This window comes from Aythya marila, assembly GCF_965140915.1.
Source record: "Aythya marila genome assembly, chromosome: 8".
NCBI lineage: Eukaryota > Metazoa > Chordata > Aves > Anseriformes > Anatidae > Aythya > Aythya marila.
The window spans coordinates 12395530-12410714 of NC_139049.1; the positions used below are offsets into that span (position 1 = coordinate 12395530).

General features: G+C 42.5%; 1 protein-coding gene across 8 annotated transcripts in view; it reads right to left on the reverse strand.

Moving 5' to 3' along the window:
- Positions 1-15185, reverse strand: part of RASAL2 (RAS protein activator like 2) — a 175159-nt gene that overhangs the window by 76531 nt on the left and 83443 nt on the right. For 7 of the 8 annotated variants that reach the window (XM_082765618.1, XM_082765616.1, XM_082765617.1 and 4 more), the window contains exon 3: positions 14974-15097. In XM_082765618.1, coding sequence (XP_082621744.1) covers positions 14974-15097 — 124 coding nt within the window. Of the gene's footprint in view, positions 1-50; positions 81-14973; positions 15098-15185 lie in introns of those variants that run through there. The other variant, XM_082765624.1, reaches the window with a different exon arrangement.

The window sequence follows — 15185 nt, forward strand, 5'->3', positions numbered from 1 at the left end:
GCAGCAATACCGTCCCCTATTTGCATGGACAATGTCATGAGGGATCTCACCTGTGAACTGCATTCTGCGGTAATCCCAATGCCTCTACCATGGTCCTGCCACCACGCCAACCAGAAAGTCAGCGCAGCCTCTGCATGCTCCTCTCCGCGCTGTTTTCCCCGCCGCAGATGGTTTGGAATGCAGAAAAGCCAGAGCTGAAGCCCGTCAAGCGCAAGCCTCTCTATTCAGCTCCTTGGCTCCAGTTGAACAATAGCTGCCCTTGGGTTGCTCGCCTCCCTTGCCAGCGCATGGGATGCACGCCGCTCTCCTTGCGAACAGCCACATAATCTCCCTGGGACAGGCAGACACTTCATTTTTCCTGTCCCAAGGGAGGGTGGGGGAGCTGAGCGCCAGCGAAAGCACTCAGGGTGGGGTGGAAGGGGGGTGTGTGGGCAGGAGGAGACTCCTGTTAAGCAGAAACACGCCCGATGCTGAGAAAAGTCAGGGATTCTGAGCAGCTGACTCAAAGTCTAAAAGCAGCAGCAGGGAAACTTAAGAGGCTGATACCACTGCGTAAACTGTCCGGGCTGCAAGAAGGCAGTCAAGATGAAAACGTGGTTTTGTCAGCTGAACAAGGAACTGTGTCTCTGAATGTGCCTGGCAAAATTCCACTTTATTTGCAGATGTAACCCCACTTTTGCCCTTTAAACAGCTTAGGAAATATGCAGTGCTAAAAAATACCCCGCAGATTCACTTAAAAGAAAACAATCATTTTTTTTCTCTTTGTTTTGTCGTCTCTTTTTTGTTGTTGATGGTGCTGTTTTATTTATTTATTTATTTATTTATTTTTAATTCATAATGTGATTTATGGCTTTGAAAATGAAATGGTTAAGTCTGATACTGAAAGCCTTTTCCCTGAGCTCTTGTTTATTTTAGAAGTGCCAAGAGCTGAACTTCTAGGTGTAACATTGCTTCGAATGAAAAGGCAAAAGCTGTTCTTCAAGACACAGAAGCAGAAACCTGCACATTTTGGTTACTGCTGCCATCATAATGTCTCACACATTATAATGCCCCTGCTGCAAATAGTGTGTCAAGTTGGATCAGTTTAAAAGTCCACGGCTTGATTCCCAACAGATCCCACCTGCCAGTCAGGGACTGGAGCAGACAAGCACACACACAAGAGGAATGCAAAGTTGTTGAGCCTGTTGCTAAACAGGCTAGCATTGCTCCTAAGAGAGCTAAGAGGCTGCACGCTTGCCCCTACCTTCTGCAGTTGTAGGTGTGCTGGAGGCAGGGGGCAGAGTGATCTGAACTGTTTCTCTCCAACTTTGCCACTTGTTTACAACGTGGTATTTTCCTCCGGTTCAGCCCTTTTCTTCCTCTAATGCCACCCACCTCATTACTCGAGATGAACTTCTGTACTTCTCTTGGGAAACAGCCTCCCACACCCTCACAGTCTTTCCCCTGGAAGAAACAGCAACTTTGGTCACCCTACCCCCTGCCAAAGCTCACGTGAGATATCTGTGTGAAGAGCACAGCACAGGCCTTGGGAAAGAAACTTGCTGAATGTGTGCTTAAACAATACTGACTGCAAAATAAATAACACAAAACTGTAATTGCTCCCTCGCCCTCTAAAGCTAATCACGTAACTACACCCAGGGATCTTGCACAAAGTGCTGGAACAGAACAGCAGCTCAAAATCAGGAGAGAAGAAAAAAAAAAAAAAAAAAAAAAAAAGGAAAAAAAAAGATCAACACCAAACCCCCCAAACCTGTCACTGACAGCAGTATAACAAAATAAACAGTCCCTCTAAAGACAAATTAGTTTGACCTGCTGCTTAGAAACATCCAATTACCGGAAACGGTAGGGCAAAACGGTCTCATGATCTCAGCTGATCAAGATTCTGCAAAAAAGCAGTAACCGCTTGTGAACGATTGCCATCTCTTCTCCCTTGCCAGCCCCGCTCCACAAAACAAAGAAATACTACAGTAATTATATAGAACATTTCATTCCAGAGCACTTTACCAACTACATTCACAGCACCACAGAAAAGCATCTCTCTTGAGGGTGGAGCAACATCAGACAATTCATTTATACCACACAGAATGATAGAAGAGATGGAAAAATTAAGGACTGGTATGCTGAAGTTAGCCTGTATATCTCTTCAAAGAGTTCTAACACTTTTATGGGTAAACATTTTTCTTCTCTCTCTCTTTTTTTTTTTTTTTTAATAACAATAATAAACTCTTTTTTTTTTAAGAAGTTTTTCTGATTACATTTCCAGTTTTTGTTTCTACGTTTTGCTTTTTCATTTCACATCATTCAGGAATTCCCTGTTTTTAAATCAGGTTCAAACACAAGGGTTGAATTTTGGATCCAGCTCCAAAATAAGGCCATAATCTGCCCGCTGGCAAGTAGTTTATAAATAAGCCACTTTTAGTGACTTGGGTAGGTCCATTCTTTGTATTTATTTTTTCTCAAGCTTAACATGTCTTGTAGCAGCCTCAAAGAAAAGATTTCTGAAATGCTGAAGGAGCTACCCAACTCAAGCAAATACATCTTCTGAAGACATAGGAAGAGACAGCACATTAGGAAGATTATTAGAAAAAAAAACCACTAAGTTGCACAAGTACTTTGAAGTATTCTAGAAATCTACACAGTTTCAGATATTTGAAATATAATTTATGAAGCCTAGGAATAAAAGTTATTTCCAGAAGACTGCAACACCGGTTAAAGATTATCAGAAAAGACAGCAATAACATTACCCATGCACTGCCATGTGACTTTTGCTCAAATCACCAAATCTTCTGACAAGTGTAGGCTTCTACTTCTCACAAAAACAAAACAAAACAAAACAAAACAACAAAAAAAAAACTGTTGAATTAGAAGAAGGGAGGTTGCCACCCAATATCTGAAGAAAAACAGCAATTCAAGGAATTAACTCGTTCCTGGCCAGCTTGCTGCTGCTGTTCAAACCTCGTGGGAAGGCAGTGAGGGAACCACACACATTTAAAACTTCTGTCTCCAGAGGCTGCAGCTGAAGAAATGCATTAGCAATGACTGAGCAGAAGCAGTAGAGCAGAAGAGATAAAAGAAAATAACTGAGAATCGGACTTTTTTTAATTAACTTTTAAATGTAAATCAATTTCTTTTAATATAAATCATTTGCAATTAAATGCAAGATGTTGCCTTACGGTCTATCTCCCTGTGATCTATCTGAACTACTTAAATTAGAAACATGTATGGGAACACTCAGCAGAAGATTTTTTAAAATACTGTGTAACATGGGAAGAGATGGGTCAATTTTTCTTAAAAAAAAACAGTTGTCTGCACTTAGCAAAGTTTCCAATACTTAATTGGTATTTGCACGAAGAACTGAAATTAACTTAAAAATTGAGAAACATTATTAAGTTTTCTAACATGTTAGAGCCCTGCTAATCTGAATAAATGTGCATTATTGCAGTAGGTGCTGATGATAGTTTCTTCATCATCAACAAGTAGTGAATTCACCTCACGTCACTGGGCCCACCTATCGAACATGTTACCTTCAAAAAGCCTGAGAGAGATGTAATACAACATGGCAACGGCACTTCAGTGCAGATCCCCTTCCTCCCGCAAACATCCCAAATGGCAGCAGCAGGGGGAAAAGCCGCATTTTCCCCACACATGTTCAGAAATAGCACGCGGAGCCCTGGCTCCCTCCCATGCGAACGCATTGGGCAGCGGTTGTGAGGCACAGGCAGTGGGGCCCCGGCCCTGTGAGGAGAGGCCGGGGTGCCCTGCACCGGTCGTAGCCGGTTCTGGCTGGTCGCAGCTGGTTCCAACCAGTTCCATCCAGTCATGGCTGCTTCTGGATGGTCCTGGCCAGTCACGGCTGGTTCCAGTCTGCTCGTTGCAGCTGGTTCTGACAGTCCCTCTGAGGAGAAGGGTTTGGGTGGGCTGCCGGCCGTGTTCAACCCACCACAGCCTGCTTTACCAACGCCAGGAATAAAACACTTCTTCCAAAACTCACAGTCTGTAAAACCCAACAAAAAACATTCCTACAATCCTTCCCATCTGCTCTCTCCTGGGCAGAACTGTTAACACCTCACCCTGGTCACCTCACCATGGTCAAAGGGAGACCGGAGCGCTAACCCAATGGTGGCCATGACAGAGCAGCCACCTGATGCTTCCTTAGGGTTTAGACCCTAAGGAAGACCAGCAATTAGACCAGCAATCCTCACTGTTTAGTGCACGTAAAGTCCTCCCGAGCATCTCCTACAGATGAGGAGTAATTAAAAAAATAAATAAAAAGGTAGCTGGAAAAGCAAAGCACTCATTATTTGCATGGCGCTGATACCTTGGGGTCAGCAAGGTTGGTGACCACTGCTGTAGACATTCCTGCTGTTCTCTTAGCCCAAGCATACCATGTAACAGTGGGGAAAGTCTGTCTGTGAGGAAAAACCTAAATGACTTGAATTTTTAATGGTCTCACTGGTCAGACCTGCACCAAAACTACATGCAACTCTCTGGAAAAAAGAGGTTGCTAGTCAAGCAAATGTTGGCAGTTGAAATGGAAAAAAAAATCACTGGATAATACACAAGATAAAGCAGTCTCAACTGTGCATCGGGAATTATTAGCTTGTAGCCAAAAGCACTTTACTGGACACCGAGCTGAATCTTAATGGGCACTAATCACCACTAGAACTTACAGTCCTCTCCATCTCCAGGGCTTCTCTGGGGAATCAGGGATTTGCTTGCGACATGGAGGTGCCTGCTAGAAGAGTTTATGATGAACTCCAGTGGAGTTCAATAGCCCACTTTTCCTCTGTGGCTTTATTATTTTTCTTTTAAGTAAATTATCTCTCTGCTGTGCTGCTGAGACATCTTTGGTTTAAAGATAAAATCATAGTTATAATTCTTTCCTCCCCTTGTGCTATGAAAGGGCAATCAGTTACAACAGGGTTAGCAGGTTAGCAAAATATGCAGCACACACCTGAATAAGTCTAATTTAATACATAAGCCACCTCATATATTATGCACTTTTTTATTTGTGCAGCTATAAAAGTAGTTTGCCCACAGGAGGTATGTCACTGCCCCAGTGAAGTGTAAACATCACAAGATGGCACAGGAAACACCATAAAATTTGCTTCTTTTATTTATTTTTTAAAAAACTCTACTTGCTTGCTTCCCAGAGGCATTGTGCAGATTAATTAGCTCATCTTCATAGACCATTTTGCAGATGTAAAGTGCTATGTAAGTAAGTACTATTGCTGCCTGATGGAAAAGAAATCTCTTGAGGTCTTGCATGGAAAAACCCAATATATAACTGACAACGGATTTCTTGCCCCATTGTAGCCTTCTTAGCAAGCTCTGCCATCTTCACCCAGAATTAATTATAAGGAAGAAAATCCCCCCAAACTTTGCATTCTGGGGCAGCAATACAAACTTCTTCAGCACTGTTTCTGCAGACATACGAACACATTTCAATACCTGCAGGGACACTTCAGCATGGGCAGCTCAGATGTGCAGATGGAGACGTGCCAAAAGCCACAACAGCAACCCTTAATGCCAAAATAAAAATACACGGATTCACAGTTTCCAGTGCTCTAAAGAGAAGATACAGGACAGCTCACTTCTTATTATGGTACATTACCAACCAACACTGCCTGTCCATATATGTTTGTTACGAGCAACTCTGATGTAGAGTTACATGAAGAAAGTACATTGGGAAGAGAGGGAGGTATGAGAAAAGACAGGTTCAGGCCCCCCAGAAACAACACATGAAATAAAAGCAGGGGAAATAGAAGTGGCAGTTCCATTTTTTAAGCTCCATTAATGTAAAAATGTGATGGTTTTACTAGTCTGACTAGTGCACTTACTAAAACTGATCTCTTTCTTTAAGTTCCCTGGAAGAATGACTAGAGTGGTCCTCCATAACAACTCCACATTTTCCCCATCTTTTGTACAGGCTCGTGCATCACAGATTTTGTGTTTTGCTTGCTTCAAAGTTTGGACTGTAAGAAGATTACAGACACATCAACGCTACAGAAATGGATGAACTTGTAACAACGTGTGCATAGCCAGAGAAAGATAGGGAACTTAAGGCTGTGCCTAGGACAGAAAAATGTGCAACCCTAATGAAATAGTTGTCACAAGCAAGGCATGAGTGTGCTGTAACTACAAGCCCTAACTGCAATGCATGAAGACATACCAGAAGTAGTTCAAGTAACAGCAGCTGTACGAACGTGAGAGCACAGCACTCAGCAGTGGCAGAAGTGGGCTTCACTGTGTGAAGTCAAACTGATTCTCCTGGAGGGCAGATAAGACAGAACCAGCACCAAAAAGGGCGGTAAAGCAGCGATATAGAAGTGTACACACCCCCTGTTCTGTGGAGAGAACTTAGTATATTTAATTTCATACAAACTTAAAGCTAGGTGCATACAATCCGAGTACATAAATATTTGCATTGACAACTATTGCCATCAGCGCATGCTAAAGCAGTAAACTGATTAGCAACTAGTACTGTAAATAGAAGTCCGAACCAGATTTAATTACAGCAGTGGTTTTTTTTTAATTACTTTAACAGTTCAAATTAACTGTAGAGAAGACTTCAGATAAGGAAATTCAGGTTGTAGGAAGATAGGTTAATTTTCCATTAAGTGTTAAGTTGGTTGTTACTGAAGGAAAAAGGAACGTATACATGGTTGGGTGAAACGTAATTACTTTTTGCCACAAGATCAAACAACTATAAAAGAGAACCTACAAAATTTAACAATGCACAGTAAGTTCATGCATGACTTAAGGTAGATTTCTCTACGGAATTTCATAAATATTTTTCTTACAAAAGCTAAGGAAAATGATAGCTTCCTTTATAACGAACTGAGGTTTGATTAGAACACACTCAACAAACGTGCCAAATGGTCCAAGAGCTACCATTTCGTAGCAATTAATACATTGCACAACATGCTGTATTTATAAAGTGCTCTTTGTGCTCACACAACAAAACTTTAAAATCTTCTAAAGCAATTTCTTGTGTGTGCTGGAAGTAGCGGGCAGGAACATAAGGGATTTCCAAGAAAAAAAAAAACTTAATGGATTGTGTGTCAATACTAGAGAGTTAAGATTATTTGTTCATACCCCTATTAATTTCTGCTCTAAAAAGGTTTAAGAATTGAACAGATAAAATTTGCTTCATGACAAAACTTGGCTTTCAGCACAGATGATCTGTGTCCAAGGGAATAAAGTTTCAGCAGCACTCAGAACAAAACAAAATCCTCTGGCTTCTCTTGGGTTTGACAAGAAGAAAAAGACAGCAGCTTGGCAATTTTCTGTATACAAATAACTCCAATTGCCCAGGGGGAATGTCACTGAGATCTAGGCATCCTGTTTGTTATATCTAGCCTCCCTGGAGTTGGTTTTAATTTCAAGCAGAGTTGTCTAAATTCTTCATCCTTCCGAGGTAGGCAAATTGCACTGTACATAGTCCAAATTTCAGATTACTTCAGGGCTTTTCCCAAAGTTTCCTAACCTCTTTTTGTGGATGCTGAAGATAGCAGGCCACTTTCCACATACCGCGTGCTTCCTCGTGTCACTCACTGGTTTTTTAACAATGCCCAAAAGCAGCTGTATTTTACAGGAGGTTTTTTAAAACGCAACTTGTAGTTTGCATGTATTTGAATTTTGGGATATAACATGGTGGGTAAACAATGTTTTCTGAAGAGGGATGAAATTTTAGAATTTCAATTGATATCAGCATAGATCAGTCCCTGTTAAACTTACCCAGTAGTGACAGCACTAGCAAATTGATCCAATACACCAGAAAGTAAACCAGGCAAAGGATTAAGGCTTTAGCAAACCCTTGCTTGTGCTATTCCATGAAGTGAGGGCTGCAGATCTCACAAAAAACTCACACGGGAGTTCTGGCAATGCTCTTGGGCTAGGACTGAGGTGCCATGCAACAACAGGGCCGTGTGGCTAAATGTGCACGGTACCCACCTGTGGCATAGGGAAACACAGGCAGCTCTTCGGCCACCGGGGAGCCGTGTCAAGTCACGCAAGTGCAGAATGGTGCTCACTGCCCTGCTCTCAGTCACCTTTCAGCTGTTAGGAACCTTTCAAGGTAGATTTTTGACACAAATGGCTTTAAGTTCAAAAAATGAAGAAGATTTTTACATTTAAATTAGCACGGGGTGCTAATTTAAATGTAAAAGCAGACAGTGATAAGTCTGATCCTTTAGGCTCCTGGATCTGTATACAGGAAGATGCGGATCTCTCTCATACGTTTATTTGTGTGTGTATATACAAACATGTTCATGCAAGCACAAATCAGGCAAATCCAAAGAGTTGCAAACAAGTCAGCACAGCCGAATCTATCTTCCTGCCAGGAATAGTGCTGCGGGTGTGCATACAACACGCACATCCTTCCCCTCAGCCTGAGAGCTAAACCCAAAGCCCCTATTCTGCATCCCAGCCATACAAGACAGTTGGCAGGAGATGGTTATTTTGCACATAGTATCACAGTGAAAAAGCAGACAGTGCTATTGGGGAAATTCTTTCATCAAGACACAACACAAAACTGCAAGCCTGTGATACTGGAAGCTAGTAAACTGCATTTCTTCAACCTCACTTTCTAACAGATAGGCTTTATAGGCAGAGTTGGGTTAGGGAAGGTGAAGGGAAAGCCCTCTTTCCAACACAAACTTTTGTTAGAAGTTAGAGTAAATCTGTTATTCCAAAACCCCACGTACTTCTTAAGTAAATCTTTACTGAACATGTAGGGATTGGTGCATTGCAGATTTTTTCATTGACCAGGTCACAAATAATCTCTGTTCTTCCAAAACAGACTGTCTCCCCCCTTTCCCTCCCAAGCAGGAAACCTTTTCAGGTCTTTATCCCACACCTCAGCACACCAGGACTGCACTTATGCAGTGTTCACAAAGTAAGTCTATTTATTCTTTCATCAGAAAGTATTTGTTCCAGCTGGAATATACAGAAAGCAAGGCTCAGCTCTGATTGCTTTAGTTGCAAAGAACCTTGTGTCTTAGAAGCAACAGTTACTGAAATAACCCTGGAAATCTTTTCAGCTAATGTCTGTTCTCTCCTGCCAAGTTTTTACCTGAAGGAAGAGCACGGATTGTGTATTTCCTTGGTGCAATGATCCCCACGTAGGAGGGCTCAGCAGTGGCTTGCAGAGCTATTTACTGTAAAGAGGTGCACGCCAGGCAGCAAGGGAACTAGAAGACACTTAACTGATCTTCTGTTGCTCGCTCCATTTCCAAGTCTCTGGACATAACCTTTTAAAACAGCACTGAGGCGGATTTCTGCACATCTTACAGGTCACCTGATAGCTATGCAGCATGGATCTGGCACCCAAACAGACTAGTGCTTCATTTTCATCACTTCTGCCCTTTTTTGCCTGATCAGAGCTTTCTCTAAGTTCAGTGGAATTTTTTTTACTGAAAAAATACGCTTGAGCAAGTGGAAAAGGGGTGATTATTGAGATAAAATCTATCAACTGTGCAACTAAACCAGAGGATCAAGAAGTGTAATTTTTGAAGCTCAAAATTTCCTCTTCACTAAATTTCAGAATTGTACATGTAGCAGTGATAGTATACTAGGAAGGTTGTGATCAATATAATTTCCTTACATGTGTAAATATTTCTGTATTTTTTATATATATAAAATATTTCTGTACATAGAAGACATCTCTGAGACATCAGGAAAGTCAGGATGCCTAGTTTCCTAGATATTTGCCCTGACCTCCCAAATGAAGCATACATTGAAATACATCGAAAGTAGCCCAGTCTCCTTCCCTGTATTTTTAAGAATTGCTGGACCACCTCCAAGTTCTCAACATCCTTCTCCTACTGGCGGGCCCAAAACTGGACCCACTATTCCTGGCACACCAACTGTGCCGAGTACAAGAGATCACACAAGTGATCTGTTGCCATGTTATTGGTTGTAACAGCACTGAAGGCCTGTTGGCTCCCTGATGAAGAGATGGTGACTCCAGCCCAAAAGTGTGGAAGACGAGCCACAGAGCTATGCAAGGACAAGCAGACCCTGGATATACTGAGCTGACTGAACAGAAGCTCATAAAAGGCATAAGGCTTGCTAACCCAGACTGCCCTCAGTCTTCGTGACTATTCTCTTGCCTACCATGTCTACCAGCAAAGAAACTGGAACGTATTTCCAGGAAAAAAAAAAATAAATAAAAAATGTGCAGTTCTAGAAACCTGTCAGCAACAAAGCTAGTTGAAGGAGTCCCTGCCTCCTCTCACCTTTGGCTGCACGTCTCTATTGCAGTACCATTTCCCCAGTTGTGCTGACACAGCTGTCCACAAGGCAGTGCAGTGAAGTGGCTTGAAGAATAACTGCAGAAATAAATGATCGCACAGTGCAAGGAGAAAAACATACTCTCTGGCATGGTGGAAGGGAGGTGGAAAAAGCCTAAATGAGTGTTACTGCCAAGGGAAGTTTCAGTCAGACCAGTGCTCTATGCCAGAGCTCCTGATCTACACTCCAAATTAATATTGTTTACAGCAATTAGATCAATGAAGGCAAGAACCAGCACACTAGCATTCATTGTGCATTGAGGGTACAAATGATATTTTCCAATTTTTTAGACCAAGTGACTGGACAGAAAACAACATTTCTCAATGCTAGTGACTCAAGGTGAGGACAGAACAAAGATTTGCCTTTGACCTGCTTTCAGCTAGCGCTTGCAGTCTTTTCTCAAGAGCCTTCATGTTCAAGCAGTCAGAGATGTGACTGAGAGAACACAGGGTTAACTCGTTTCAACAAGTGGAAGTCTTCCTTTTCTTCTCAGATGACTTCGCCTCCAAATATAAAAAGAAAATCCATTTGCATCAACATTAGTCCTCTGAATCATTAGCCCTTTGCAATCCATTTGCATAAACATTAGCATCAGAGAATCTCAAAAAACTCTCTCCCTGATGACACATTTTCCTAATAATTTAAAAACAATTAAAAAAAAATCAATTTCCCCACTCCCAATCTCTCCCGGTATTTTCACATATGCAGGCAAAAAATCTCTTACTAATGCCACAAAGATGCACCCAGATGCCAGAATCAAAACTTTCCCTATGTATTCTCCTTAACAAGTCTCATTTAGCGTGAGCAGGTGGTGAGAAGGAAGCAGAGTAAGAGAGAAGAGGATTATTTTAGGAAAGGAAGCAATAACTGTGTTACTAGTCTGTCGAATAGTATGAATGGTGGAAATCTGAATCACGCTTTTACTGTATGAATGGTTAATTCCAATATGCTATTATCAACAATGATCCTCTACAAAGGATGCAATCTCCCTAACAAAAACCCATACACCTGTTAAAGAAGAGGAGGTTCTGCACCAGAAGTGTTGGCAAGCACAACGGAAGGACTCGCTTGAGTGAGGTACCGGTCTCTAAGGCCCGTATCACACCTACACACTTCATTTAAAAATTAGCCCATTGAAAGTAATACTTGAAAGAAGAAGGAAAGGGGCTGTCAAACCGGAGTTAGGGATAAATTACAACTACATTTTTAGCTTCCCCGAAAGGAAGCACTTTTGACAAAAAGTGCTGCCAAGACAAAACCCTAGCAAGCAAATGAGATATTTAAGAATGCACCTACTCACGCTCAGTAAGTATTACTACAGTGATGGAGATTACGTACCAAGGAAATTTCATGGCATACATTTAACAGAGAACTGGATTACACAACGGTATGTACAATGTCCCTTCCAGACAGGAATTAAGAATTTCAGCACTAGAAGCAGTCTCTCTACTGCCCGCAAGCAGAGGGCAAGCACCTAAGCTAGTAGATGGAGAGTGTCCTCTGGAGTATTTTATTTTTTCTTTTAGATGATCTTACTAGTTCTCCCTATTTAAACAAGTCGCTTTCTATCTTGTGTTTTATCTGTTTGTCCACCCCGCTGGCTCTCATGGAGGGGTGACTGCAGTGGTTTCTGCCTGCACAGAAGGGATGGCTCAGCTGCTTCTCTGGCAGCTGCTGACCCATCACAAATTACAGCTTACTGTACTGAAGTATGTGGAAATTGGTGCCTATCTTAGTACACAGGACTGTAAACCATGGTGGTTCAGCAGCTGCCACACAAACAGCTGAGCCAACCCTGCAGCAAGGGTAGAAATGAAAGAGATGGCAAGAATGACTGCAACAGCCCTTGAGTAAAGCACACTTGACTTAATGTTGACCTCTGGTGAGTTACACGTCTCTTGCTTCAACTGCTCTGCTGTAACATGGGTAGTTTCACTCCCACACACTTCCTAGGAATGGTGCTACAAGGATATGTGCCCAGTGCTATAAAGAATGCCACAGTTATTTGCAGAATGGGTACTGTTGTTAATTAAGCAGAGCCCCAGAAGTACATGCACTGTTCGAATTGCTCCATTAAAAAAAAAAGATTGATCTGATACGATACTCTTGAGGTTTTACAGAAGATGTAACTAGTGCTAGAGATGAAAAGAAATTCCATCACCTCATTTTTATTTTTAAAGCACAAGAGGTGCAACCTTACTTGGAAAAGAGCCGCAACAAATCATCCTAAGATGCACTGTCTGCCATTGCCATGTCATGCACATGCTTCCCAAGGACAAGCTCGATATTCTTATCAGCTCTGCGTGGCAATTTATCTACTAGATATTTCATCAGCCTCTGCTGTGCAGAGCTCTCTTGTTTTTCAGCTTTGGTGCCCATTCCAAAGTTATTTCAGTCTCATTGTTATCTGTACTGCTGGTGATAGGCCCTGGCTGCTACCATCCACTTGTTTCTCTTCATAAAGATGCTCAGTAGTTTCCTGCACTGGTTTGTCCTCTGGTTCAACATTTTGACACAAAGCTACTCCCACTGCTCTATCAACCCACCTTCTTCCACTAGCAGGGATTCTGTAATCATGATAGGAGACATTTCTAACCAGGATGTGAAGACAAGGGAACATTACCGAGGGTGCTGCAATCAGGTTACACGCAGCCAGCCCTCCCACTTACTCTCATCACTCCTCACGGTACGGGCATTGCTCCATTTCTCTGCAGCTCCATCCTTCCTCCCCACCCACTGCATGCCCCTTTCCTTCAGCTACAGACTTCGCTGACGTCTGTATTTGCTCCTGTTGCAGATCTCACATGGAGAAGACCGTGTGGATATGGGTTTCCCTTGTACTTTTAATAGATTCCTGTCAGGCATACATCAAGCAGCACACCGCACCGATCTAAAATTGCAGCAAAATACACAGCAATGTGCATACCCAAAGAGCACAGTCATCTATTCCCCGTGGCAATTTAAGAAAAATGAAGAAGGTTACAAGGTCACATTTTAAAAATCTAACACTTGGATTTCCAGCTATTCAGATGCTCACTGAAGTCTATAAATTCTTCCCCACATTTTTTTGCACATGGTATAGAAAAGGAAGGCGCTTGAATCCCCTGGATTGTAAAGGTCTTTCTAGCTTGCAAAGTTGCAAATCACATCCATTGCTGAGCGCAGACTGGCTGCAACGTGATTCCCCACTCATCTCACTAGCCTTGCGCCTGGGAGTAGGTGTTTTGCCTTTAACACAACATAAATGTGTTTCATCCTGGTTTTATTTCCAAAAAAAGAATTAATATTTGTTTATATGGCAAAACAAGACGATCGTTTAGAGTTGCATTTGAAATGCCACAAACAAATACAGTAAGAGCTACGTTTACATCTTTCATCCTCAAGTATTTTGCAATTTTCCTCCCTAAATCACTGACCTGCCCCCTTTCTTCTCAGACTCCTAATCCATGAGTCAAACAAAAACAAAAAACACAACCCTATCCGCCTCCCCAAATAGGGAAGAGTTAAGTAGTGATATTGGCAAGTATAACAAGTGCTACCCCCTTGCATCTGTTAATCAACTATCTAGAAGAGTGGGATTTTCTACGTTTAGCCTCACAGAACTTTCTCTTTAAATGACTTGGGTGCAATATACTTACAGAATAACATTATTTGGCATAAAATGCAGATGAGCCTGTGAAATGAAAAATACCTCACCTGCTCTTCACCTCTGATAACAATGTTATCACGGCTGTTTTACTGTTCAGAGATGCATAATTGTTTTTTTGTCATAGCTCCCTCTCTCCCAAGATTAATATTCTACAGCTAAATTAAAGAAGAATTGCTCCTAGACTCTATCAGTAGCTCACAGCCTATGCCTAGGCAAGTTTCCTGCATGAGGTGGGAATGGAAAGAACTCCCTCGTGCATGGCTGCTGCCTCCCCTCACTCCTCCTTGCTTCTGCCAAGAGCTGGAAATATGCACTTTTTTATGCAGCCACAGGGAGGGTGGAAAAAAGAGGGGAGAAAAACCCTAGAGAATGGGGTCAAAACTAGACTTGGGAAACCACTTCAAGAGAGCTTTTGTCTGTCATTTTAGTACCTGCCCTTTCTTTTTGCTTTCCTTAGATTTCAACGTGTATAATTATAGCCAGCAGCAGCAGGCAGTTGATGGTTCTTTTAGGAACTGCGCCCTGAACAGGCATGAGGTATGTTGGAGAAAAACCTGTTATCTAGTACTTGGTACTAAAATATAAAGCAAAGGAAATTCCAGAGACACTCAAAAGTGAGGTAAACCATAACAACATAACAGTTCTAAAACAAACTGTGGAGCCACCTTAAAACCACCAGTAAATGTTGCATTCCTATTGACCTGCGTTCAGCAGCTCTCAGCCACACACCTCGGGGCTGTGCAGTGAATCCTTCACTCACAATCACAAACCTCCACACGTGCCGCAGCAGCCCAGCTCCTCTGACACCCCCTAACAATGTCAGTGACGTTGGGACAAATCCTGCTGCCTAAGTCCCTTTGAAGGCAGGCATTTACAAACTCCTCCGTGACCTCCACCGACACCAGGCTGCAGCGCGACAGACCTCAGCAGGCTCCTTTGCAAGGACGCTGCCTGGGAAGCGGCGCTGTGCGATAAGGCGTGCGGCTAGAAATCAAAATCAATCTGCTGCGGTTGAGGTTTCCACTTACCCAGCTTGGCGGCCCCATCTGGCGGGTACTCGGGGAATTGGCCCTCGGAGGGCACGCTCACCGTCCGGCGCAGGCAGCGCCCTTTGGTAGCATCCTGCGGCTCCTGCGCCCCGTCCATCGGCACCTGCGTGAAAAGGATGCCGACAGCTGTTAACGTGCCATCTTGTCGAGAAGTTAACTTTCTGCTGATCTGGTAATAATGTTCAGGCTAA